General features: G+C 48.9%; 4 protein-coding genes across 5 annotated transcripts; 2 read left to right on the top strand and 2 right to left on the bottom strand.

The window, feature by feature from the left end:
* Positions 1-621: 621 nt before the first annotated feature.
* LOC117859092 (protein disulfide isomerase-like 2-2) lies at positions 622-4,072 on the top strand. Its single transcript, XM_034742276.2, has 11 exons — positions 622-858; positions 1,602-1,686; positions 1,906-2,003; positions 2,088-2,143; positions 2,337-2,454; positions 2,558-2,585; positions 2,712-2,803; positions 3,038-3,194; positions 3,285-3,409; positions 3,526-3,625; positions 3,716-4,072. Exons 1-11 carry the CDS (start codon positions 686-688, stop codon positions 3,782-3,784), a joined length of 1,101 nt encoding a protein of 366 aa, XP_034598167.1. The 5' UTR covers positions 622-685; the 3' UTR covers positions 3,785-4,072.
* A 1,014-nt stretch (positions 4,073-5,086) lies between these two features.
* LOC117854737 (uncharacterized) lies at positions 5,087-7,249 on the top strand. Its single transcript, XM_034736964.2, has one exon. The coding sequence runs from the start codon at positions 5,591-5,593 to the stop codon at positions 6,935-6,937; it is 1,347 nt and encodes a 448-aa protein (XP_034592855.1). The 5' UTR covers positions 5,087-5,590; the 3' UTR covers positions 6,938-7,249.
* Positions 7,250-11,802: 4,553 nt separating this feature from the next.
* On the bottom strand, positions 11,803-16,035 carry LOC117854962 (uncharacterized). 2 transcript variants are annotated; one of them, XM_034737226.2, is made up of 3 exons: positions 15,532-16,035; positions 14,461-14,558; positions 11,803-12,730 (listed from the first exon to the last, which is right to left on the bottom strand). In XM_034737226.2, exons 1-3 carry the CDS (start codon positions 15,676-15,678, stop codon positions 12,148-12,150), a joined length of 828 nt encoding a protein of 275 aa, XP_034593117.1. In that variant the 5' UTR covers positions 15,679-16,035; the 3' UTR covers positions 11,803-12,147. The 2 variants fall into 2 exon arrangements, with proteins under 2 accessions (XP_034593117.1, XP_034593118.1); XM_034737227.2 differs by having other exon boundaries at positions 14,461-14,568; positions 15,532-15,665.
* A 6,313-nt stretch (positions 16,036-22,348) lies between these two features.
* Positions 22,349-24,696, bottom strand: LOC117854693 (uncharacterized). Its single transcript, XM_072293934.1, has 3 exons — positions 24,428-24,696; positions 22,624-23,396; positions 22,349-22,587 (listed from the first exon to the last, which is right to left on the bottom strand). Exons 1-3 carry the CDS (start codon positions 24,694-24,696, stop codon positions 22,349-22,351), a joined length of 1,281 nt encoding a protein of 426 aa, XP_072150035.1.
* Between the last annotated feature and the right edge of the window lie 2,533 nt (positions 24,697-27,229).

The raw sequence follows: 27,229 nt of genomic DNA on the forward strand, positions 1-27,229 counted from the left end.
TACTGTAGCAACACATTATCAAATTATGAACTAATTAGGCTTAATAGATTCGTCTCGCCGTTTAGCCTCGACTTATGTAATGGGTTTGTAAATAGTCTACGTTTAATACTCCTAATTAGTATCTAAACATTCGATGTGACGAGTGCTAAAAATAAGCCAGTGGAAGAAAACGGAGCCTCAATCAAATCAAGGCCCCAGGAGCTCAGACTGCCCGTCGCAGACCTTCGCTTATACGGTACTCTACCGAAACCAGGTAGGCTATGTTTAGTTACCTCCCAACTCCCAACTTTGATACTATGCAAAAAGAAGATTCCCCATCACATCAAACTTGCGGTACATGCATGGAGTACTAAATGTAGGCGAAATTAAAAACTAATTGCACAGTTTTATTGTACTTTGCGAGACGAATCTTTTGAGCCTAATTAGTCAATATTTGGACCATAATTCACAAATACAAACGAAACGCTACAGTGTGCTATAGTGCTAGAACAAGAATTTTGTATCTCCCAAATTGGCCAACTAGCCTAGGACCGTAGGAGTATAAGAAAAACGAGGCGTATTTATGATTTACTTTTCGAGGATTTTTTTTTTCGGGTTTAAAACGACGAGTCGGGGAGAAGCAGCAGGAGACTTCCCTTGGTCAGTTTCGCCTAAACCTCGGGTCCTTCCCTGACCAGACACAGCCATGGCGATCTCCCAGATCTCCCGCGGGACCCTGGCCCTCCTCCTCGCCGCCGTCCTTGCCGCGGCCCCGGCCGCGCTTGCGGACGGCGACGAGGTGGTGGCCCTCACCGAGTCCACCTTCGAGAAGGAGGTCGGGCAGGACCGCGGCGCCCTCGTCGAGTTCTACGCCCCCTGGTTCGCCATCATCACCCCCTTCCTCTCTCGCCGGATCGACGCGCAATATAGATGGGTCGGATCGGATCCGTGGTTGGGTTGCGGACTCTAGATCTTCATCACGCAGCTGAGTGGGTCGGTTCGGTTTAGCGGCTGCTGCTGCTGGGATTGGGGGATGCCGAGGAGGCTGTAGTTCTCGAGTTGTTTCAGTTTGGGGTCAGAAAGTTGGGTGGGTTCTTTCTGTTGGATTTTCCTTTTGGAATTCGCTCAATTACCGTTGGGATCCGCTAGGAGCACAAACTGTAGTCACGGAGTTTGGATCTTTGGTTTTCCATATCTTTCGTTATGAATTGATCAGGTTGTCTTGAATTTTCTGCATACTTGGGAAAATTAATCCTGAATTAGTTATCTTACGAATGGTGAAGTCTGTTTATTTTCGTTATCAAACATGTTGCATCGGCTCAGGATCCTCACTTCCCCAGTATGATGTTTGTTGCCAAAAACTGGAGGGAAGATGTCCCCTCGGGGCATTTGATAGGTTCTTAGTGGGGTGTAAGCTCTAGTTGGAATTACTTACTGTTGCTTAGACACTACAAGCAGCATAGTGCTCGCTTGTTAGCAAATAGTTTTACCTTCTGAAATTGGTACTGCATTTGAATTTCTATTATTTCTGCGTATCTTTTTTTCAAAAAATATTCTGTGTATCAGCATTTCAGTACCTCAAAGAATATCTGATTCAGTATCTACCTATTTTATTTATTCAGGTGTGGTCACTGCAAGAAGCTTGCTCCTGAGTACGAAAGACTTGGTGCAAGTTTTAAGAAAGCTAAATCCGTCTTGATTGCCAAGGTATGAAGTCTTATGCCTCGAGAATCATATTAGTTCTCTCCCTGATATAAATATCCTAGAGTTCGTTATATATTCATTTTGTCATTCTATACCACAAAAGATGGACTAGAAAGTGATAGGTACTTGGTGCATGCATAATCATGATAATTAATTGCCTTCTGCAGTTTGTGGTTTGAAAATGTCATATGATATCATCTTTAACCCCAATTCTTGTTTTAGGTTGATTGTGATGAGCACAAGAGTGTGTGCAGCAAGTATGGAGTTTCTGGGTATCCAACAATCCAGTGGTTCCCGAAAGGATCCTTGGAGCCCAAAAAGTGAGGCTACACAACATGAAACTTTATATTTTCTCTGTTTTCCAAGTTTCACGAATCTTGACAGAAATTTCTTTGACAATATAGGTACGAAGGACAGCGCACTGCAGAAGCCCTTGCTGAATTTGTTAATACCGAAGGAGGTGGGATTAACTACCTCTAGATTACTGTGAATTTCTAGTTTTACCAAGCACGCCTCTTGCCACAATCTGCTCGTTGTATAGAAAGTAACAAAACCATTTCATGTTTTCAAAAATAGCTAAAAGTATGCATTGTCAAAGCAGTCACATTTATCAATTAAACAATCTCACTATATATGTCGGTTTTGGCTTTCAGGCACAAACGTAAAGCTGGCAACCATTCCTTCAAGTGTTGTGGTGCTCACCCCAGAGACATTTGACTCGGTAGTTCTTGATGAAACAAAAGATGTCCTTGTTGAGTTCTATGCCCCATGGTACGTTTCTAGGTGTTGTTAACTTACATACTGTCTTCTGCATCATCAATCCCTGAACTTTACCTTGTGAATCTAAAAGATTGGCAACTTTTCTGTTGTACAGGTGTGGTCATTGCAAGAGTCTTGCTCCGGTTAGTACATGAGTCTAGCTTGAGTTTATGCCATATATTCTGTTTTAATTTTACTCTAGCAAGCATTGTTAGCAATCTTCATCATTTCTGGCGGGTCTAATCGTATTCTTGTATTTTTTTTTTCAGACTTATGAGAAGGTGGCTTCTGCTTTCAAGTTGGATGAGGGAGTCGTTATTGCAAACCTTGATGCTGACAAACACAGGGATTTGGCTGAAAAGTATGTTCTCTATCTTCTGTCCAGATATGCTTTATGCCTGTATCTGCATATATGTATCCCTGTTTGTGTTATATAGTACTGAGGCATGATATTGTTTTCCTGTCAATACATGTAACAAGCATTCATATGCAATACGACATGTTAAGATTTCATTACCTTGACTTGCTCTTCTATATGCAATAATATACTGTACTGTTTGACACATTTGTTTATAATTTGTGATGCCACTTTCAGGTATGGAGTTACTGGATTCCCTACATTGAAGTTTTTCCCAAAGGGAAACAAAGCTGGTGAAGATTATGATGGTGGCAGGGACTTGGGTGACTTTGTCAAGTTCATTAATGAGAAGAGTGGTACCAGCCGTGATACAAAGGGTCAGCTCACCTCAGAGGTTGGTTACATACGCACAATATATATACTGCATGGCTGCACATTCAGGCACAATTCTAACTCTGGCCGTGCTCTGTTTGTTATTTGTTAGGCTGGCCGGATAGCAAGTTTGGATGCCCTGGCTAAGGAGTTCCTTGGTGCTGCCAGTGACAAGCAGAAGGAAATCCTTTCTAGTATGGAGGAGGAGGTAGCTAAGCTCAGTGGTTCAGCTGCAAAGTAAACTCTCACCTCAGTTATTACTTATTTTGAAGCTATTTAATGATCTTAATTCTTGTTGTAATAATGCTATCTGTACAGTGAGTTGAATTTTTTCCCTTGTTTACTTGAATCAGGCATGGAAAGGTCTATGTAACCATCGCAAAGAAGGTCATAGAGAAAGGCAACGACTATACTAAGAAGGAAACCGAGAGGCTTCAACGCATGTTGGAGAAGGTGGGAAACATCTATCTCATTTCCCAGCTTTGTTGATATGTCTCAGTCCAAATTCGGTTACTCATGTTTATGCTCTTTTCCTTGTTGCAGTCCATCAGCCCCTCGAAGGCCGATGAATTTATCATCAAGAAGAACGTTCTTTCAACATTCTCTTCCTAAGGCAAATGGCTGGTTCCATTTTCACGTTTCAGTTATAGGCGAAGTGAACTGCAATATTAGGGGGTGTGATAATGAGAGTTAATTGGTGGTAGAACTAATTTTGGGGGTTTACCTCTAGCATATGTGATATTTATGCCCGTTTCACGAACCGCAGTTCTTTTCCTCCTTGCCCATAGTTTACTTTTGGATGGAGAAATGAGATAGAAAACCTTTGTGACTACAGAACAGAACTTCTTTTATTCCAATAATAAGGCTCATTTTGTGGGCTTTATATGTCTTTTTGGAAAAGCTGAATGCGGCCAGTAACCTGTTTTGGTATGTGTTTACTGCATTCTTGAAGAACGTTTGCTGTAGAGAGAACTGGGAACGTGTGCAAGTAGCAGATGCAGCTAGCCTCCTACCTTGCCATCTCACCCAGCAGCAGCTCAAGTTCTTTCCTCCCCCCCTCTGGTATTTCTCTCCACCGGACAAGCAAGCAGCTTGCTTCTCTTCTTCCAAATCCGAGCAAGCAGAGCAGCACCCCAAGCTGCATCCCCTCCTCTGCTTCTCTCTTTTCTCTGCTTTGGGCGGTACGGGAAGGGTCGCCCTGCAGCTCTGCTCCCGCCGTCCCGCGCCAGCTCTCGCGTGATCCACTCGACCAGCAGCGTGGTCGGCCTCCCCGCCTTCCTCAGCCGCGACTCAGGAGGAAGGTCCATAGGTGCTTGCATTGATGACGGGGACGGGGACGGGGACTAGCTAGAGACCGAGAGGGTCAGTGGGAGAGGATGGGAGGTAGATGATGACAGGCAGGGCCCACGGGTCATGGAGGGGAGGATGATCTCAGCCCCAGGGGCATTTTGGTCGGTTCTTGTGGCAATGCTTGGCAAAAATGAGTAAAAGATTTAGAAATCCCGGAAATGGCATTCAAGCGTATATGACCCTAGTTTGACAATGGCAAAATTCAAATTAGTATGCCGCTGTGCCATCTCTTCCGTCTGCTGGCTCACTGCCTTTTTCTCATCCTTACCCTTCGCACCTGACCTTGCTCATCGCCTTGTGCCGTCATAGTGACTCGCCGCATTGCCATGTTTTGCCCAACGAGGGTCTAGCTGCCCCCTCACCGTCTGCGACATCCTCCTCCGAGCAACACACAACCATCCCTGCGCCCTTTCAGACGTAGACTAGCAGCAGTTCCATCACATGGCTTCAAAATTTAAATGTGATCTTGCAGCTTTCAAATAAAAATCAACAAGGTTCAATGGGTAAGCTTCCGAAAATCAAAATTGCAAACTTCCAAAAGTTGGCGTTGGCGTTGGCGTTGAAGAACAAATTTGGGAAGGTGAGCATTTATGTTCTTGCAAAAACTTCTAGGAAGCTTCCTACGCAACCTCATCTCCGAATTCGCAACCCCGTCAGGCGCAGCAAAAATGGGAAAGTGATCGTGAAATGCCGCTGCAATAGGAAGGTTCTGACGCGATCGATCTCACCAGATCCCCTCGCATTAACTGCGAGCAATCCAGCCTCCGATCACAGCCTCCGCCCGCAATCATCATTGCAATCTCGTTAATGATCACGGGATCAAACTGCAGTTTGGCATCGGCCAGTCACCGGAATTTGGAAGCCTACGAGGCCTAGCCCCTCTAGCCGTAGCTAACCCCGCCGTGTCTCGTTCGGGCCGCGGCACGCACCGCCTCCCATATATACGCCGGCTCTCGCCCCTGCCTGCCTCGCCAACAACCAATTGCTAGCAGCAACGCAAAGGGGAGGGGAGCAAGCTAAAGCTAGCTTGCGGAGGAAGGAGGAGAGAGCGCGAGGCAGCGAGGCGCGATGGGGCGCCGCAAGGTCTCCATGGGGCTCATCGGCAACCGCCGGGTGCGGGCCGGCACGTTCGGCAAGCGGAAGGAGGGTCTCAAGAAGAAGGCGGACGAGCTCTCCGTGCTCTGCGGCGTCGACGTCGCGCTCGTCGTCGCCACCGCGGACGGCAACGGTGGCGGCGCCGACGTGTGGGAGTCCAATGAGGGCGTGCTGACCCGGTACCGCACGCTGGGCGCGGAGGCGCGCGCGAAGCACACGCACCGCGCGTACCTGGAGGGCGAGCTGGGCAAGGGGGAGGCCAAGCTCGCTCGGGTGCGCCAGGGCGGGCCCGACGGCCTCGCCCGCTGGGACAAGGCGCTCGACGGCGTCGCCACCGCGGAGGAGGCGCGGCGGCTGCTCGACGCCGTCGACGCCGCGATACGGGCCACGGACGAAAGGCGGAGGAAGCTGGGCATGCCGGTCGACGACGACGGCGAGGACGGCGGCGCCGGGATCGTGCTCGAGGGGATCGCGCCGCTCAATTTCGCCGCCGCCGACGAGTACCTGCTGCACGCGCCCGGAGGCGGCGGCGGCGACGCCAACGACGGCCAGGCCATGTGGGGCAGCAACGGCATCCAGTTCCAGCAGGGCGGCGCCGCCAACATGCAGCAAGCTGGGTACGGCTTCCAGCCATGCACCACCACGAGCAGCAGCGGCGCGGGCATGGAGAGCTACCACCTGCTGATGGCACCGGACATGTACGGCAACGTCGACAACAACAACAGCCGCCTCGCCGACGCCTACCAGCCGTGCGACGCCGGCGCAATGCAGCACGGCTACGGCTTCCAGTGTGCCCGCGCCGGCTACTTCGGCGTGCCTTCTGGCTACCAGATGCAGCAGGTGCAGCCCAATCTGCCCATGATGTGGAGCGCCGACGAGTCGCGCCACGCCATGGTGCCGCTCGAGTACCCCTCCGCTGACGCCGGCCTCAACAACTGCGCGGACACGGCGGTGGCATACGGTGGCCAGGGCGTCGGCGGCAGGTCCTTCGCCATGGGCGCCGGCGGCAACTTCGTCAAGTCGCCACCAGCGCTCTCCCTCGCCATGGGCACCGGCGGCGGCAACTTCATCAACGCACCACCAGCAGCCCCCTCCTACACCATGGGTGGCAGCGGCGACAACTTCACCAACGCGACGCCAGCCCAGCCCCTCGCCATCAGCTACGGTGGCGACCTGACAAGTGCCGGCAGGTACGCGGCGCCGTGGCATGCGGCGGCCCCGATGCCCCAGCGCGCCGGCGGCGACCAGAAGCCCGGCATCGAGCAGCTGCATTACCTCAGTGACCTGGAAGACACGCAGCTGCACCTCTGGGGAAACTAACCTTCCTTCCAGTTCGTTCCACACTTTAGCAAGTACTAGTGTCTAGCGTTACAGAGTTGATCAATTTCAGCTTCTCGGCTAGGTAGAAATCGGGCAAAATTATGTCATTTTTGTACCGTCTGCTTGGTTTTACGGTGGAATCTTGCTAGCATTTAGGAGATTGGACAATTTTAGGATTTACTAGGAGTTTTGTTAGCCTGGGGAAGTTGCAGCTATTGTTCCATGGAACTATCCTGCCAATTATGCAGATATAGGGGGTGTTTGGATATTAGTTGCTAAACTTTAGCAGTGTCATATCGGATGTTCGAATGCTAATTAGGAGAGCTAATTATAAAACTAATTGCAGAACCCTGTGCTAATTCGTGAGACGAATCTATTAAGCCTAATTAATTCATCACTAGCAAATGATTATTGTAGCATCACATTGTCAAATCATGGACTAATTAGGCTTAATAGATTCGTCTAGCGAATTAGACTCCATCCGTGTAATTAGTTTTGTAATTAGCATATGTTTAATACTCCTAATTAGCATCCAAACATCTAATGTGACAGGTGCTAAACTTTAGCAGGGAGTATCAAACAGGGCCATAATCATATAATACATACAACAGTACTCTTTTCTCTCCGAGCATTAATCGAACATCGGACTCAAAGGTACAACTTGTTTGGCAGGCTGCCGCTGTGGCTGAAATGAATCTGGTTGTGGCTGCTCTCGTGGAGCGGCTTTTTTCTCTGGCTTATCTGATTGGAAAAATGTTTGATAAAACGGCTTCTCATGTTGTTTAAAATGGTGGGAAAAAGTGAAATATCCATCCTACCCTTTTTCATTTCTTCTTTCTCTCCCTATTCTTTTTTCCCTCTCTCTTTCCTGCCTACTCTCTCTTCCTTATCCCCGTTTGCCTCTTCCATTCTTCTCCGTCCACCGCATAGGCGCACACCACCGTCGCCGCCTCTACCCTGTCGGCCGCCTCCTCGCCCACCGACCCTGCCGGCCACCCACCACCCTCGGCCCCTTGCGTCGTCGCTGTCCTCCGCCTTCCCGCGCTCGTGGGCCTCCTCGCTCGCGCCACTGTCACCATTCACCTCCCCTGAGCTCACGGGCCCTCTCGCCCGTGCCGCCGTCACCCTTCGCCTCCCCTGAGCTCGCGAGCCCCCTCGCCCGCACCACCATTGCCCTACGCCTCCCCTGAGCTCGCGGGCCCCCTTGCTCGCACCGCCATTGACCCCACCCCTAGCTCCCTATGCTTGCCGGTGGCCTCGCCCACGCCACCGCCGTCTCTCTACGCCTGCTGGTCGCGTCACCATGGCCTCCATCCTCTCCTCCCTCCTCCCACCGGCGCCTACAGCCCTACCACCGCCGTCTCTACCTCCGCCTCCAACCTTCAAATCCCGTAGGCCTAGGCAGCTGCGACCTCCACCTCTACCACAAGGCCCCCGAGGGCAAGGGTGGAAAACAATGGGGAGAAGCCGCGAGGAGCTAGTTTTTTGGGCTTCTCCTCTGTCGAATGACTCTAGAGAGTGCATTCTGAGGAGCTTCCATCTCAAAGCCATTTTGGTGGTCACCGTTTGGCAGGGCTTTACCCGAAGCCGCTCGCGGAGCCGCGGCAAAAGCTCTGCCAAAGGGGGCCTTAGTTTGGAACATGCATAAGATCAATGAAAGACGTATGATCAACATGCATAAGATCAATAAAATACGTATGATACGATCAGAAACTATATCTGAACCTTGAAGCAGAAATTATTTAAACTCTTGCTCCTGTGTCAAAATAAGGACAATCAGTTATATGATCCACATCACATTGCCTTCCTAGGGCGACAGGGGCCACGATCAATTCACAATTCAGAGCAATTTTAAATAAGCTGAACACAACAGGGCAGGTCAAATGCCATTGGAAGACTGCTAATAGTTCCTAAATTAACACAGGACATGCAAATTGTCGGATTTATGAGTGCGACAGTCCACTAGGGCCCCAAGTGGTTGATTTGTAGGTGAGGGCGATTGCAAAACTAATATCTCAAAGTTAATCGCAAGAACACGAAGGGAAACCAAGGTTTTTAGGCAGGTTCGACCCTTCGGAGAGTAATACTTTATGTCCTGTATTCTGGTTTGTATTGCTTTGTGCGAGATTGGAATCGATGAGATGAGTTGTTCTCGGGGGTGCCCTTGGCCGCCTTATATAGGCTGGTGACCAAGGATTACAAGTCGGTTTGAATCTAATCTACTCGGTAGTTATATGGAAGGTAATCTAAGTCGGATTACAATATGCGTCCCACGATATCCGGGTAGATTTGAACTGTTAGTTGCCTTGACGTGTACTCGAAGTAACTTTATATCCTCAGCCCGCACGCTCTGGTCGAGCTGACCTACTTGTCAGGTCCGGCCTGCATCCTGATCGGTGGGGACCCATGGGGTACCCATATCCTTCAAGCCCCTGAGCGATGTGTAAGCAAATAGGAACTTGAGGTCATCACAGTGAAGCTTGGAATTAGGTTAGCTAAAGATGCGATGGCGTCATGGTGACAGAGAGGCTGCGCAGTGCTAAAAAAAGAAGAAAATCCGAGTGAACGTAGAGCCAACGCGCAAAGCGAAGATGAGTGCCAAGCTCATGGAAGTTGGCGTCTAGCAGGTCGAAGCGACGGGTACGGAGGGCGTCGCAAGACGCACTCCGTAGGAGTAGCCCCCAAGCATTGAAGCGATTATTAATCGATCCAATGGTCAAAAAAAAATTGTCTCTTGAAGTATATCCTAGTGCCCGAGCACAAGGATAGGCGTGACCACGGAGGTCCATCGACCAGAAATAGGTGCCCAGCCCCCGAGGACGAGCACCGGCGAAGCCACGGAGATACCCCGACCTGAAATAGACATCCGCCCCCGAGCATGGGAGCCGGACGAGTCATGGAAGTACATCGCATCGCCCGATCGACCACTCTGGCTCGGAGTGGGAGGCGACTCGGCGTACTTCTACAACTCGTCCAGCTCCCAGGCTCGAGGGCTGGACGCCGCAAATGATTTGGCGTGCCTCCCGTTGCCCGGCCGACCTCTCTAGCTTGGGGCCGGAGGCAACTCGGCGCACTTCTACGGCTCATTCGGCTCCTAGGCTCGGGGGCTGGGCGCCGCAGATGACTTGGCGTGCCTCCTGTCGCTCGGCCGACCTCTCTGGCTCGGGGCGGAGGTGACTCAGTGTACTTCTACGGCTCGTCCGGCTCCCAAGCTTGGGGCTGGGCACCGCAGACGACTCAGTGTGCCTCCTGTCGCCCGGTCGACCTCTTTGGCTCAGGGCGGGAGGCGACTCGGCGCACTTCTATGGCTCGTTTGGCTCCCAGGCTCGGGGGCTGGACGCCGCAGACGACTCAGCGTGCCTCCCGTCGGCCGAGCGTCAGGAGGCACGCTGAGTAGTTTTTGAGCTGTAAAAAGACAATGCAAACATTATGTAGCATAGTGTAGATCATTTAATAATTGAACAACTCGGAAGTTTAATTTGCTGTAGAATTAAATTCTTACACGTCCTGCTCTTGTAGGTCGTGTAATTTTCCCAGGTAGTTAGCCTGTTACATTGAAGCACCTAGCCCTGCTGACCACTGCTCACGGAGAAGACGGCTTATCTCAGGCTATAGCGTTGGGACTGACCTGATCCTCGCATACAGGAGACGCGTAGGATGAGTCAAGGTTTCATGGATTAAGGCGTGTGCTACTCGAGTACTTTAGCAACCATTAAGAGGGATGGACAAGCTGCAAAGCAATCGAAACTATGCGGAAAAGCAAAAGCGTGCGCTAGGCACTTGAAGGGCGCAACCCCGACTGCCCGTTTAGTGGGCGGACCAAGTTGTATAAGCGGTCGGGGTATGACCAAGGTGGTCGGCAAAAGTCACAGAGACATAGAGGAGCCGAGGCGTATGAAAGTATACGGAAGTCGTAAAATATGTAATTGTAAATAAGACTTCGGTTAATTCGTGGACGATTATTGATGAAGCCGTGGCGGTTCGTCGATGAAGCCGCGATAGTTGTTGATGAAGTTGACTAGTCGGAGTCGATTCCGACTAGTTGTTGATGACGTGAGGTTCTAGTTGAGATGAGTAGTCGAAGTAGTCGTCAAGTCGCGAGCTCGAAGATTAGCATGAGGGGAACCATCCGCTTACGGCTTCCTAATCCTCCAACAGCTCCTTGCGGACGGTAATGGCACACATGTACGTAGCTGACTTCTCTTGCAGGCTTCCGTGTACGTGTAGTAATTTGCCATCAAATTGATTTCCAGCTGCTGAAATCTCCTTATTCGGCTTGGACTCCAACTTGACCTCGGATAGGGAGCTCATTGACTCCATCTCGTCGTGACTTGATGCGTATCCGTGTGACTGGCTGTTACGATTTCCTTTTTCTTCGCATCGACTTCAAAACCATGTAGCTATTGCTAATCAGCTCGGACGCAGACTTCACCGAGCTGGAAATTGATCTTATTAGCGGTGCGACCGGTTTGTCGAAGGGTGTGGGTGGATGGGGAAGCGCGAGGAAATTCTCCATGCTCTTGAAGAAAACAACGTCGGGTGGGATGCCATCGAAGTCGCCAGAAGGATCTCGCAACCACCCCTACTTACGCGCCAACTACCAGAATATAAGCCTGAAAGATCTCGCAACCACCCCTACCTAGCGCGCCAACTACCAGAATATAAGCCTGACAATCCACTAGAAGGTTACCCAAATAATTAATTCGTAAGTGAGGATGATGGCGAAACCAAGATCTCAAAGGTAATCGCGAGAACACAAAGGGATACGAATGTTTTTAAGACAGGTTCGGACCTTCGAAGAATAATATCCTACATCCTACGTCCTGTGCTCTGGTTTGTATTGCTTTGTGCGAGATTGGAATCGATGAGATGAGTTGTCCTGGGGGGTGACCTTGACCACCTTATATAGGCTGACGACCAGAATTACAAGTCAATTTGAATCTAATCGGTAGTTACATGGAAGGTAATTTAAGTTGGATTACAATACGTATCCCATGATATCCGAGTAGATTTAAACTATCTAGTTGCTTTGACGTGACTCCAAATAACTTTATGTCCTCAGCCCGCACGGTCGGGCGGGCCCACTTGTCAGGTCTGACCTGTATCCTAACCAGTGAGGACCCATAAGGTATTCATATCCCTCACAAATAGCCCATTCACATTGACACAAGGTTCACCGGAGATGTTATCATGGATAATCTTGGGGCTGGTCACACCGTAATCTGATCCTCAACAAAATCCACATCATGGTCCGAACGCAGGCCGCAGTTTGTCGGGCTTTGGTACTCAGCATCCTGGATTGACTTTGGACAAGAGAAAGATCTCTGATCCAACTGAACACCCACAGCTCGTTTCTGATCATGGTCAAGCTCATCAGCATGTACATGATCACCCTCTTGTTCTTGTCCATGTCCACTGCTGGACAACAGATCACATGGATGGGGGCTCTGCACCCTCATTTGCACTGATCTCAGAAGCGCAGTTCGCCTCAGGTCTCCACCATGGCACATGTCATTAGGCGAAGATGGGATCCGACCTTCATGTTCAGTTCCACTGCTACGGCGAGCATGCGCGCAGACCACTGCTGATAGGGAGCAGCTTGGGAGAGGGTACGGATTTGCAGAAGAAAACCAAGTATGTGGCTTCTGGAATCGATGAGGAGATGAAATTGGACTAGTTGAGGGGCTGCTCATTGCATCAGTTTGACTACCATTGGTATTTACTTGAGTGTCACAGTACCGGTAATCATCTGACTCTTCTGACATAGGTGAGTACTGAGTGATCATTTCATCCCTGAAAGGATGCAAACAAAACAGTCATGACACAATGTAATCCAGAACAGTGTAATAGAAAGTGGTAGGATAAAACAAATAAAAGGCCATTGGAGTGTTAAAGGAATTGACATGCAAAATCCATATAATTTAATGTTGGTAACAAGATCTGAGATACATTCCTAGGATATTTTGAAACAGAGATAAACATCTAGGATATTTTACATAGTAATCAAGATCCATTTGGTTTTAGGTATTGGTTGAAATGACAGTGTGATCGAAGTAAGCACTGCAAGTTACCACATGGCTTCCGATTCTTTCCAAGGATTATTTACAGGCAGGTGGCCAAGGATTATTGTTTTCTTTTACAATTTTCTCAAGCTCCTAGTGCAAATCGGACAATTCTCTGATGCCGAAAACAAATAACTGATTAAATTCTACTGACCAAGTATTAGCGACAAGGAATTCTTCAAATGCACTACACAATCGGACACTTAATCATGCAACGCTTTGGACATGTCAGATATGTTGTGGTGTATATTGCTCATAGGTGCTTCTCAATTTGAGGATCTAAATACAACTTTTACCTAAGTTAGTGTAATGAGTGTAAACTAGTAATAACTATGATGAGTTCCTTGCCTCGCAACAGGCTTAACATAGAAATGCAGTTAATGCACGCCCAGTCATTTTGCAAAATTAGTGCATAAAGGACTAGGCTTATAGCAATGTTTAAGGTCCTACAATGAAATTCAGTTTCCGACATTTATGAAAGTACATCACTACAGGTGATAAGATGGAAGGATGGTGACAAAAGTACATTATTTTAATGAAAATGTAATCTAAGAAGACATGCTTCCTTTTCTACGTACCATTGGTAGTATGACCATTAGGTATATCAACACATGTGACAAGTCTTGCCTAAGCTCAGCATAAGAGCAATGTTGTCCTAGACCTAGACAAACCTAACTCAACCAAGCCTGTGCCTGAACTGAATTTTTGAAACAATGCTATAGGAGTGACATGTTAATCTCACGGATAGTATAAATCTGCAGATGGCCTAGCAGGGCTGCAGATGACTAAAATAGTCAAACCAGTTTGAAAGTAGTTCAAAACGCCAAGTTTCATCTTGGCTGCTCGTTATCTCAGTTGATGCTCCATTGCTGGTCGGATGACCCAATTAATGTAGGGTCTGAGTCACAAATCTACAGTCTACACAGCAGATTCGAATCCCACCATCCAAACTGATCCAAACAAAGTTTTAAATGAACTGAAGAACTGTCCTTCAATGGTAGGCATATCACTTATTTAAGATAAAACTTCTTGGGAATTTCATGGAAACCTATATGACAATTTGCATAACCTACCACATATTTTTGCAACAAAACGGAAGAAGCTCTCCAATTAACATTAGAAAAAAACAAATAATCAGTTACAAAACATAGAGATCAGTTCAAAGCAACATCCATCTGACCCCATGCTAAAAAAAAGCGAAAGCAACAAAATACAACTGGCATCATCTACTTTTCAGTTCGTTTAAACTGAAACACATTGACCTGACCTGAATCATCTGCTTTTGCATATTAAACTCATCTAAGTTTGTGAAGTTACAGGAGAAATTGAAGAACCCCACCAAAGAAATACAGCATGTTATGTTGTGGTCTAGTTATCATAAGAAGCTGTAACTTGTCATGCATATCTACTTATATGGACAATGCGCGTGAAAGGATGTATGGTTAATTAAGGTATGGATACCTAAAGCAGGAAGCATTCTCCAGCCTCACTGGGGAAACCATGATGTTGTCAGCAACTGAATCTCCAACAGACAATCCATTCATGCTGGATGCCATTATCTGCAAGGGCCTATTCAAAAGTTACCAAAAGAAAACGAAACACTGAAAGGATGGGAGAAACAGTTGATATTTATCACAAGTAAAATACTGAAGTAGTTAAAGTATCCTCAGGACTTATAAGATCCGAAAAAAGGGAATCATATATGGTTAATGGACACAAATAGCTCCGGCGTCTGGAAATAATCAGGGTTTATCCCAATGTTTAGCATTGATGTTTGGCCGCTAATGGATACATATAGCTGCTGCCTCCAGAAATTTGATCTGACATTTAGTGAACGGCATGATACCTATGTATATATGCTAAATTTATCTAGAAACGTGCCTATTATATGTTGATTTCAGCACGACAGTCCCTTTTATTGGTGAATAAAAAAACGGAATAACTCTCCATCCTTCTGCTGAACCTAGTAGTATTTAGTACAAATTCCAATCAATGACACCTCCAGGACTACTATAATGTAAGATAACCGGTACGAAAGCATTTCATCATTTACAATCATTCAGGATACTGGCACAAAATTACACTGACTGAAATGCACAGCGCAAACAAGGCACATGGAATTCAATCGAGAGGACCAGCAAATGAAACGCTCTTTTCCTCCCCCAAATCCTTTCAAGACCCTTAAATTTAGGAATTCAGTAACCACCTTGAACCAGAGAAACCGAGATTTTATATCTGGGAGTGTTCTGCCAATTCTAGTATAACACGAAGTTGACTGGGACTGATCGAAGAGTCTTATATCACTCAGGACAATCAGTTCTCCTGCAGCCCTGCCTTAATTATGCATCACATTGCAGCTCCTAAAGAAGCAAACGAGTCCACGGCTCGTACTAATCCAAGAACATATTCCCGCATATCCAACGGAGCGGCCCCACACTCGGTTCAGATCGAAAGAAACCTACGCGAAGACCACCTATTATCACGGTCACGGAGCCAACTGTGTGCGTGACAGGGAGTGAGGAAGAGACGGACCTCGGTGAGGTAGCGCTTGTGCGAGTGGAGGTTGTCGACGTAGACATCCTCCTCGGGGCCTCTCCCGCGCTTCCCGCCTCTGGGCGCCGGGGACATTGCGGCCTGGCCCCCTCCTCCTCCTCCTCCGCCGCCGCCGCCGCCGACCATCTTGGAGCTGTGTGGGAGTGAGCTCCCGGACCTGGGGAGAGTTTAATGCGGGGGGGAGGGAAAGTGATGCAAAGGGCGGCGCCGCTAGCTAGCTCCGCACTGTAGCTTGGTTTCCTGCTCCCGCCCGCCGCTCCTGTTTTCTATCCTGTTCCCTCTGACGTGTCGACCCGCGTGGGGGTCGAGAAGAATCAAGGCGCGCTCACTTTGGCTTTTCTTTTCAAGTCGTGTCGTGTCGAACAGATGGGCAGAGCTTTCTTCGTCAGCAACTTTTCTTTTTTGCTTTTGATGACACGATCTGAGCTTCTTTCCAGGATTCCAGGATCTGAAATTCCCTTTCAGCCACCATGTTCGCGCCGGAACAGCTCGTCGAGACTCGAGAGCGAACGAAAGCTTTGACCGGACGGGTCGGCGACGTCCAACCAAAAGTCGTGCCGTGCGACGCCTGATCCGCCGTCCACGCGTGAACGTGTTGACTGCTTCGGCTCTGTCAGGTGATCCAACAAAATGCCGTGCAAACTGACAGGAGGTGCCATGCACACATTTTATTAGATAATTTTAAAAAGTTATTGGAAAGTAGAATGAGGGGTGGAGGGGAGGGGAGCCACCAAGTACCAAATCGTTGATTTTGCATGACACTGTAATACTACTTACACCGACCTATACGACAATTCTGGAAAACATGCTCTATCCAATTTCAGCTCTTTTCCACGATATTTGCAATTAGGAGGCAATGTTGCAGGGAAAAGTGGAGGATTGATTTTCTTTCTATAGAATCTATATGCTCTGTTATCATCCTATACGAAACTTCATGCACATCAGGATTGTGTCTTGGGATATTTTCACCTATGCTCTCGTCTTAGTAGCCACCCAAGGATTGGCAGGGTGTCAAAACATGATCCTGCATCGTTTGCAGCCACTATCCACCGGAAATGTCAGAGAGGAATCTACCGATGACGGTAAACCTACGCATGTAGGCTGCTTCTTTGAATGCTACAAGTCTTCTCTGTTGTCCCTTGTCTGTCCGAACACTTCTAGAGAAGATAGCCCAGTAGATTCATGCTCATCAAAGGGCATAAGGTCAAAGTCTATGGTTGGAGGATATTGCCTTTGAAGCCTTGTTTGAAGTCCTACAACAACCGTGGAGACAAGCCAAACGAAGAAGCGATAGTTGTCGGATGCACTCGATTTCCAAAATTGTTTCGCAGATCTGACCAGTGTAGAACATTTGGTAGGTGCTTACTGAGCATCAAGTACAAGAGGTCGACCACTTCCAAACGAATTTGCCTAGCTCATCAACATCCATGGTCCATGGTGCAAAGAACTTTTTAGTAACAAAAAGTCCCGTGTGCGGTTTGGGGGAGCGCGGGAATTGCCATATTGTGTGGCCCCTGGATTTCATCATGCCGTGTGCTCAGAGTCAGAGAGAGGGCCAAAAAGGCAAGCAGAACTGGCAATGGTAGGATGTTGGTGAACAGGGTTAGTGGTGAGAACGAGTCAACAATACCAACTTACTGAGTGACACTTGAGGACCCGGCACTCCGGTGGGAGGTTGCTGAAGATAGGGCCTGGATCAATGGATCATGATTGGATGGATCCTGTGTGGCTGTGTCATCATCAGCAATTTCTCGGTCCAAGGCCCAAGCCCAGTCTGGCAGCCTGTGGTGTTGACTGTGGCCTGCAGCCTGCTATCGTTTTTCTTTCTTTTTTAGAGAATTCCTTATTAAATCATACCTTATTTGACCCTGGAAAATAAAAAGTTCCCTATTTGACATCAACTCTAACTTTCATGTCTTAGTTGACATCGCCATCCAATTCACCAGGTAACGGTGTTAGCTGCTAGCTGAAAAGACATTTTTACCCTTGGGCATGTAGACAAACAACATGGCAAGCGCAAGTTTCATCGACGGGACTCCGATACCAGGGTGAGGTAGCATGATTTGAGCAGCTGACGAGTGGGGCATACCAAATATTATTATTAAATATATACTTAATATACTGCATGCTATTTTAGCCTAATATAAAACTCCACAAAATAAGAATACATAAAAAATAATATAGATTGTTGGGCCGAACTGTTACTCATTGGACCTTTGCCTTAGCCCAAGCCAAGTAATAATACGTGAGTTACTGGATCCCACCAAGCAAGCCACGGAAAGGCCTGTTGCGCCGCCACCTCCTTCGTCCTCGCGCAGGCGCACCACCGACGCGCCGTCACCTGCATGCTCGGACCTCCAAGCAAAATGAGAAGAGGAAAGAGACTTCTTCCTTAGCTAGCCAAGGACGTGGCCTCCGACTCCAGTGCGGCAGAAGAAGGCCCAGAGGTCCGCCGCGACGAGGAGGGCGCATGGAGAAGCACTGCTTGCGGGATTTGAAGCCTGAATCCCTAAAGTGCACATGGCCCACGCCGCACTGCCGCAGCAAGGTGGCCGTCGAGGTTTGAGCTGCCGCCAACGCTCCACTCGTGGAGGAATCGGTTCTCGGGGTGCTCCTCATGCCGGCTATGGGGGGCGGAGGACATATATATGAGAGTGGAGGCCGGGGCGCGCGGCGGGTGAGGGGATTTTTATATTCACCAGACCAAGGACATTTTGGTCCATAACTCAAAAATCTGCCCGGATGGCAACCTTACTTAACGGCAATGCCTAACAGATCTCGCGATAGTGACAAAACTAAAGTGGTAGCGATGAAAATGGACGGGACGGGCGGAAAAACCTCCTGACCATGTCCTGTACCATATTTTTTCACCAGGAACCTGTACCATATTTTTTCACCGGGAACGGAAGCGAGATGGGGACCGGGATACATGGAAATACGAAAACGAACAAATACCGGTGGAAATACAACGAAAATGGTCGGGAACCGGGACCATATACCAGGATGACAGTTCCTATGCATACACTACTGGTGCCACACTGCACTTGCATTGCACATTTGCACTTGCAGCTTACTGTTGCTGACTTGCACCAGCCACCAGGTGACCATGAGCTCCAGGCGCCAGCCAGTAACTGAGCAACAGCAAGTCAGCAAGCTAATAGTGTAGTGTAGTTTGCAAATCACAATGATAAGTGATAACTTGACAAGTTGAATAGTAGATCAGTGAAACATAAATACGATGTGGAACAGAAGACAAATAAGTTCACTATAACAAGACCACAAGGCAGTAGTACTAGTTTAATTTATCACAACACAAATAAAGTGCAAGTGTCTTTCTCTTGGTTCGTGTAAAAGAATCAACAAAGAGAGCAAGTGAGCTACTGCTATGTCATATCACTCTCTATGTGCTACTATGCGTGTGCTAACTGCATACTTGATCCGCAGCTGCTGCCTTTGACAGAAGAGTGAGACATCGGCGGACGGCGGTGGACATCCCTCGGCGTTGGACCTCTTGCCCGGGTTGCGCGTTGAGGACGGCAGTGTGCCGTTGTGGGCCTCTTCCCGGCAGCAGCGCGTTAAGGATGGCAGCGTGGGCCTCCTTGCCTCTTGGGCCTGTTGGACTGAACAGCAGATGAAGGCTGTAAATTAGAAACGGGATGAATAGGATCATCCCGGCTGAAAACAGGATCCCACGAACCCTCAACCATATTCCGTTCCGTTCCCGGTACTCTGGTACTGAACTTTACCATCCCGTTTTCATATAGCTCAAAATATGGGATAGAAAAATGGACGGGCACTAACGGGATTTTGTACATCTGCTTTCATTCCTTCTTATTTTTCAGGGTCAAATAGGGAAGCATGATTTTTTCCTGTGTCAAATAAGAAATTATCTTTTTTTAATAGTTAAATCTGATTTGTGTGTAGAGAGGCCACTGATTAGCTTGTGTAACCAGCCTCTTTGTATGTTAAAAGCTTCTGCAAACAGCTGCCCGCCACACTATTGTTCCCCGACAGCACCTACTGGGATTTCGTAGGTTCGAAATTTCTAGCGGTTTGAGTAAAAACATTAGACCCATTGTCCGGTTGTATATATAGAATCGAGCAAAAGAAAAACATAGAAGAAATATTTAAGAAGAATTGAGGGTATTTCTTTCTCACTTGTCACATTTCCAAATAGCATGGAATATTTCGATGCTTTGATCCCAGGACCTCCTCCTTTGCGTGATCATCTTATCATCCAAACAAATTCTCCATTTTCAATGTTAAAGGAGTTTATGTTTTCATTTTTGATCTTTTGGGGCGAATCTTAGGATGATTATTTGGACATCTACATGGCTTCAAATTTAAAAGTTGCCAACTACGAAGTTGTATCGTTAAGAGCTATAATTTCTATATATTTTCTCATTTGAATATTTTGTAGAATTTGAAGGTCTGACTACAAACTCACATATAAACGTTTTTTCTTAGCTTCACAACAAACTCAAAAACGTTGTGTTGGCTACGTTGCTCCAAATAGAAAAATTGTAAAATTAAAAAGAGTTCTCTATACACTATTGGAAAACTCGGCATTCGTCCCGAGACTTAGTACCGGTTGTTTTTTGACCTGGTACTAATACTCACATTAGTATCGGATCTAATGGCAAGTTCCCCAAGAGCCCTCCGTGACCCCAGTTAGTACCGATTGGGGGCTCCAACCGATACTCAAGGTCACCCATTAGTACCGGGTGGAGTGTGCCTTAGGGCCTTTAGTACCGGGGGCTTCACCCAGTACTAATGGGTGATCTTTAGTACCCGTTGAAGCCTCCAACCCGTACTAATGTGTATGAGAGCCTTTAGTACCGGGTGGAGACTTCACCCAGTACTATTTGGCAACCTTAAGTACCGGGTGAAGCCTCCACCCAGTACTAATTGGTGGGTAGGGATTTGAAATTTGGACTTCACTGGATTGAAGTCCACCGCACGTGTCCGCTCCTCACCGCTTTATCCGCTTGTGACTCTCCCTCTCTCTCCCTTCTCCCCCCACGACGGCCAACAGTGCCCGGTCGCTTCTCTTCCTCCCATTCCAGGCGCGCCCCTCCCCTCTCCCTCCGTGCGTCCCTCACTGCGACGGTAGTGAGGAGCGGTGGCGGGGCGAGGTTAGGCGATAGCACGGTGGTGGGGGAGCGCAGAAGTGGAGTGGTGGGCGACGACGCATGGAGCAGCAGCGGGCGATGGTGCGTGGAGTAGTGGGATCTACAACGCGGCAGAGCATGGAGGCGCGACGGGGGTAGCAGGATCTAAGGGGTGGCGGTGTGGCAGGAAGAGGTGCGTGGCCTCACCTCTCTCTCTGGAAGGGTGGCTGGCGACGCGAGGGGGCCAGCGGAGCGTGTCGCGAGGGCGGTTGGCCAGGCAAGGGGGCCGGCAGGGGGTCGCGGGGGAGGCGAGGCAGCGGGGACAAGGGTTGGGACCAGGCTTGGCCGACGAGGAGGAAGGGTGGCCGACGGTGACAAGGAGGAAGGGCGGCCGACAGTGATACGGTGGCGACAGGGTAGGGTCCCCAAATTAGCAATACCGATTGCACAACCGGTACTAAAGGAGGGTTTGGACCTGATACTAAAGGCGCATTCCCTAGTGGTGATATACCAGGAATTATGCATTTCGAGAAACATATTGGACATACTTTTTAACAAAGCCTTTCTACTGAATGCCAATTGGCATGACCTAACAAATCACTATTCTGCGGCAGCCAGCGTGCGTTTGGTCAAACATACGGACGGATGCCGTCTTTGTAGCTCCACGTAAGCAAATTGAGAGGAATCAAGCTGACATGAATAGTGATTAATGAAGGGGGAGAAGAGAGCTGTCGTCTCGTAAGACGACGGCTGGGGCTCGTGCTCCGATAACCACTCGACGGGTCGACGGGCGTTGTATGCATCGCCTTCACCCGTCGACAACGTTGCTCGATCTGCTACAACTAATCTTTTGGCGGAGAAGAAAGATCAACGACGGAGGAGTAACTTGCCTCTGCGCGCGCGTCTGGCCACTAGCCGCTGTCGGACACCGCATCACGCTGTCCAAGCCGAACCGCGCCGGCAACCGAACACCACGCCACCCAAGCCGATCCACCGGATGCCTGCCGCTGTGCTGCGGTCCCTTGCCGCTGGGTGCTTGCCACCGTGGTAGGAGCAAGAGAGATCAAGAGACGGCAGAGGGGGATCGAGAGATGGTAGAGAGAGATCTAGAGAAACAGCGGAGAGATATGGGAGGCACGTGAAGAAATATCCCTGTCATTTTACAGTTTGGCCCTTAATAAAGATAGAAATCATAGAAAGCTCTTTTAGTAAGGTTGGAAGGACATGAAATAAAATTAAAAGTTATGCTATAGTCCTTAAGGTAGGATTTTATTCTCTTCAACGATATACACCATTTGTCCTCGAACAAACAACAAAATGATATACAAAGATCAAATTTAATTTATACTTGATCACCATAAATTTATGTGTCCATTGATGAATTAAATACCTTGCAAACAGCTTAATAGACAGATCATTGTATGACTTGTCTGTTTTACTGTCTATACGTGACATGGTATTGTTCGCAGACAGCAGCTGTCTAAACTGTTGTACGTGCCCTTAGGCATCAAGAAGCCTCCCACGGGACAACCGATGAAGTGCTATATTTCCATCAAGACAAGCATTAATTTGTTACATGATTCGATTCCTATCTACGACTACGTAATGGTGACCACCGCAAGAAGAACACCATGCGCGAGAGATTACTGTAGTGTGATTAGTGTCTAAGATTGCAGCAATAGCAGCTAACGTTTCAAGGAGTAACCCTTCCCCGTGAAGGCTTGGAACTTGGGCGTCTCGTCCTTGGGGGGTTCCTCCGTCTGCTTAACCGCAGCCTTTTGTGGTTCCTTACCGCTTATTACCTTGCTTGTCGCACCTGAACCAAACACAAGCTTTCCTGGTTTCTGACGACTGGAACTGCTCGCTCCAGACGAAGCTGCCGCCGGTGCAGACGTTTGCTGCTGCTTTGCTCTTCCGATTGAATCTGAAGACGCAGAACGTTGTGCATCAGTGGAAGGACCCTCAGCTGCTTGCGGTTTCGAGGCTTTCCCATCCAACCTCTTCCCAGAACCAGTAAACGGTTTGAACTCTGGCTCATCTTTAACCACATCGCCGTCGTCAGCAGTTGCCTTGGTGCTCGCAGGAACGACGACGACCGCAGGCTGCTGCGGCTTCTCAGGCTCCTTGTAATCGAGGGGAGGCGCGAAATCCACCTCACAGTCCGTGTCGACGATGCTGACCGCCGCGGCCGGATTGGTCTCGACGATGTCGATGTAGTAGTTCCTGCTGTTGTAGGAGACCATGATGGTGTCCCCCGTCGTGAGGCACGAGAAGGTCCTCAGCGTCTTCTCCAGGACGGCCTTGGGGTTGGAGACGTTGAGGAAGGCGGCCGCGTGGGGCTGAAGCTTCACGTACGTGCCCTTGGGGAGGGCGGCGCTCCGCAAGCGCACGGCGTCGCCCTCCCGGAGCCCCATGTTCTGCATCATCCAGCACGGCATGATCACACTGCCCTCCGCCGCCACGAACTCCAGCACGCCGCAGTGCGAGGTGCGCTGGGGTTCGGCGGCGGTGCTGCGGAGCTCGAATTGCATCGGGTAGTCGATGCGGAGGAGGGTCAGGCGATGGAGCGCGGACGCCGGCAGGATCACCTTGTCGCCGTCTTCCAGGTGTGGATTGTTGGAATAGGACGCGGGGTAGCAGCGGTAGGTCTGCTCGAACCTGCTGCCATGGTAAGCGGCGAAACGTCGCCCCATGAAGAACATCTTTGCTATCTGCTTGGAGTTGGACGACGACCTTTGTTTCGCTTCAGGTTTCTGTCTCAACCAAGAGAGAAGAACTCGATCGGGTGGGATCGATCGACTCTGCTTCGGAAGAAGGGTTTATTTTGGGGACCCGGACGGATTGCAAGTGTTGGACGGCACGCAGGGGCGCGGGTATAATGTTGAGCCACGGTGTGAGCCGGGCGCCAGCCGCACATAGATATATATATATCACGGCCGGCCGATGCCGATCCCGTTGCCGACTCCGAGCAAGGAAGTCGAGTCGGGACCAGCCAGGAATCGACGTACGTTGCTATCTGCACCGCCGAATTAAACTACGTGTTTTGCAAACGGACTCGAGTACCACTGGAAACCCGAAATCTATGTGCCGAGTAAATTTCACGTGGGTACCATATAATAACTGACGAACAAAATTAGCTTGTGGGTTTGGTCCACTCACACGAAAAATACCAATTACCCTGCCGGCTTCTCCGTAACACACAGGCGGAATGTAAGAATTACCTTGTCGATTCGCGTGGAAGTTACGGGGAAATAAAGGGGTTACAAACTATATTTCATGTGTATTCTTATATTTTTTTCTATTGGTTTAATTCCCACATGCAGGGGCTGACCTAGAATTATCCCGACTCCTTAGCCCCGGGCTAACATAGTTAGAAGAATATGGGCCAGTTCAGCTTGCGTCACATATATCTTGGGCTGTTTAGGCTTCTTGGGCCAATTTTTGCTCTTTAGCTGAGATCGTATACAAAGGATATTTCTGGGCTGGACCCCTGCTGCAGCCCGCCATTCCTATCTAGTTTCCGGTAGCCGGATAACAACTTGGCTTCAATTACTTTAAGATTCATGTGCGAGGTACCGGCCGTTCGATCGCTTTCCTCTCTCTCCTCTTTCTCCTCGTCGCAGTTATCCGCCGCTGTCGACATCGGAGGAGCGGGTGGTAGGTGGGGGGAGCGGCCAGCGGTGAGGTCGCCGCCGACTGGGGTGATGGTCGAGGTGCATAAGGTTTCGGGTTTCTGGGGAGCCGGGGCTCTAGTGGCCACTAACCTTAGAGGAGATGGGCGGCGGCGGTTCGGCCGGCGGCGGAGGCGAGACGGCGTGGGAGCACCACCTGCCGGGCGGGGCTGGACATCCGGAAGGCCGGTGGCCGGCGGCGGGGGTGAGGAGGTGGTCGGATTAGGAAGGGCGGGGTTGGAGGGTGGTGGCGGTGGGTGCGTGGCGGCGCAGCAGCCGTTGGCCGAGGACGGTAGGGAGAGGCAGAGGTCGTTGGGGAAGAAAGAGTTGATGGCGATGGGCCTTAATGGCCTCAAAGCCATGGCTCCTAGCCCCCGCTGCAGCCCCTGCTCGCCTGAGCCCTAGATCCGCCCCTAGCAACATGATAATTTAGTTGATACGTTCTAAGTTTGCCCTGCACTGATGCACCATTTCTCATTTCTCTAGGCGCACTCTATTTCCATCGATTTCATGTCGCGCGCTATGTTTCCGTCCATTCGCGTTGTGCAAAAATCATAAGGATCTGCTTGGTTCTCGGCCATCATTTACCACATCGTGGTGTGGCACACCAGACCTTAGGCAGTGCGCCTCACTTTGTGGCATGAGAACAAGTATAAAAATGTTGCATCTTGTGTGGCGTGTTGCAGCTTTTACTGCCCCAGACACAAGCCAGCTTCTCGTGGACAGCAACATGCATGGCGTGGTAAAACATGGCGTGGTAAATCTCATCCACTTCCACGCCAACAGCCTAAAACAAAGGATAGCCCTATTTCGCCCCTCACATCACTATCTTTTTTCAAGTAAAGGAGTAATGTATATCCCGACTGTTGGAGGTATGCCCTAGAGGCAATCATAGAGATAATGATATTCCATTTGTATCCATGATTTGTATATTGTGTTCATTGAATATCCATTAAAGACTACTTGAATTGATTTGCAATTATGTGAATTGTATGTGAAACTCTTTACTTGTATGGTTATTCTAAAGTTGTCCCTAGTCGGAGTTCATGTGAGGACACACATGAATATTACACTAGCACATGTATTAGTTGATGACTATGTTTCACAAGTCATGGACATGGAGATGTTGAACTAATAATGTGGACACATGTGAAGACATGTGCTAGGACTGACCCAACACGAGAAGTAGTTCTCTCTTTAAACAACATATACGCTTTGTCCTTAGACCTGAGATTGTCGCATGTATTCAAGATGTGCATCGACCTACTTAGGGGCTATCAAACGCTACGCCGTAACAGGGTAGTTATAAAGGTAGCTTTCGGGTTTTTCAACAAGCATGCTATGAGACATGGTCAATCAAGATGGGATTTGCCCCTCTCTGATTGAGAGTGATATCTCTGGGCCCCTCGAGTGATCGGATCCGAAAATGCATGGCCATGCTACGTACGGTTAAGAGTTAACCTACAAAGGGATTCCGAATCACAGGATCGAGAAAGAGCGGTCGGCTTCAAGCTAGACCAAATATCGTGAGATAAAAGGAATAGCATGTATATTATGTTGTGATGGTTCGTCTGATATGATCTTCGTGTGCGTATAGGAGTTGGCACGTCTTGCTAGAGGCTGCTACCGACTATTGGGCTGAGTAGGAGTACTCGGGCCATGCCTATACGTATCCGAACCCATAGGGTCACACACTTAAGGGGCTGGAAGCCCAATTCGGATGTGATCCGAGTTGGATTAGGTTTAGAAGTACTAATGGGCCTCGGACTCAGAGGCCCGTTAGGAACCTCTATAAATAGAGGGGTGGGGGTACCCTAGGGTTTGCACCTTTTTGGCGAAACACATCTGCCGCGCCTTCCACGCCCTCGCCTGTTGCAACTCGTGGATCTAGCAGTCCGGCTTGCGACGCTTCCTCCCTGCACGTGTGGATACCTTGGAGGTGTTACGCCTGCAGCACTTGGATGAGCCGCCACCGAGCCACGATGAGCCGCGGCACGAGGGCGATCTTGCTGCACGTAGACGAGCTGCTGAGGAGCTGCTGGACGTTGACGTGACCGACTACGTACAACTACGTTGATCGACTACGTACAACTACGTTGATCGTCTTCACTGCATCGACGCAAATCTACATCTTCCGCACCAGTAGTACGTCGAGTGGTAATCCCGTGATCCTTATACGACAGTTCTTCCTGGTTTTACGCGGTAGAAATTTTGATTTGCGCTAGTGTAGCCTACCTCGTAACCTAACAGTGGTATCAGAGCCGTAGCTGTTTAGTTTTGGCATTCGGGATGTGTGCATATGGAGATATGCGAGTTTTCAGTTTGATCTATGTCCTGATTTCGTGTTCTTGCTGCAATGGTAGTGTAACGACATATACTCCTACCGGTCTGTTTCCGCCATCGGAGTTAAGTGATACATGTAATTCCAGTTGCAGTGAGTGAAGATCAATATGATTGGTCGAATCGAAATCCAGGGTCATACGCCAGGCGCATTAGATGTGCAATAGTAGATGAGATCTACTGCTGGGGTCGGGATTTTTGCCGTATGCGTATGCTTCGGAAAATCAGCCGTAACTTTTCGGTACGATCTCGGATCGGGGCGAATTTTATATGAAAATTGATCTACAGAAAAAGTTACACATGAAATTCAATCGCTTTGCTGTTTTTGGTGAAATTAGATTTCCCAAATTCGGCTTGGAAGATAGAGTTTCGGGCATCCGAAGTTTGGAACGTTAGGACGCTTAACTCTGTTTTGCAGGATGTATGTATCTTGTGATAAGTGTGGCCCTTTGTGTATATGATGCATGTGTGTAACTCATTCGTGACCTGCGTGTCGCGCGTACGGCAACACGGCAGGAGCCATATGTGTTGTCACTTTATTGTATTTAATGGTTT

The sequence above is a fragment of the Setaria viridis genome, chromosome 5, assembly GCF_005286985.2.
Source record: "Setaria viridis chromosome 5, Setaria_viridis_v4.0, whole genome shotgun sequence".
Classification (NCBI taxonomy): Eukaryota; Viridiplantae; Streptophyta; class Magnoliopsida; order Poales; family Poaceae; genus Setaria; species Setaria viridis.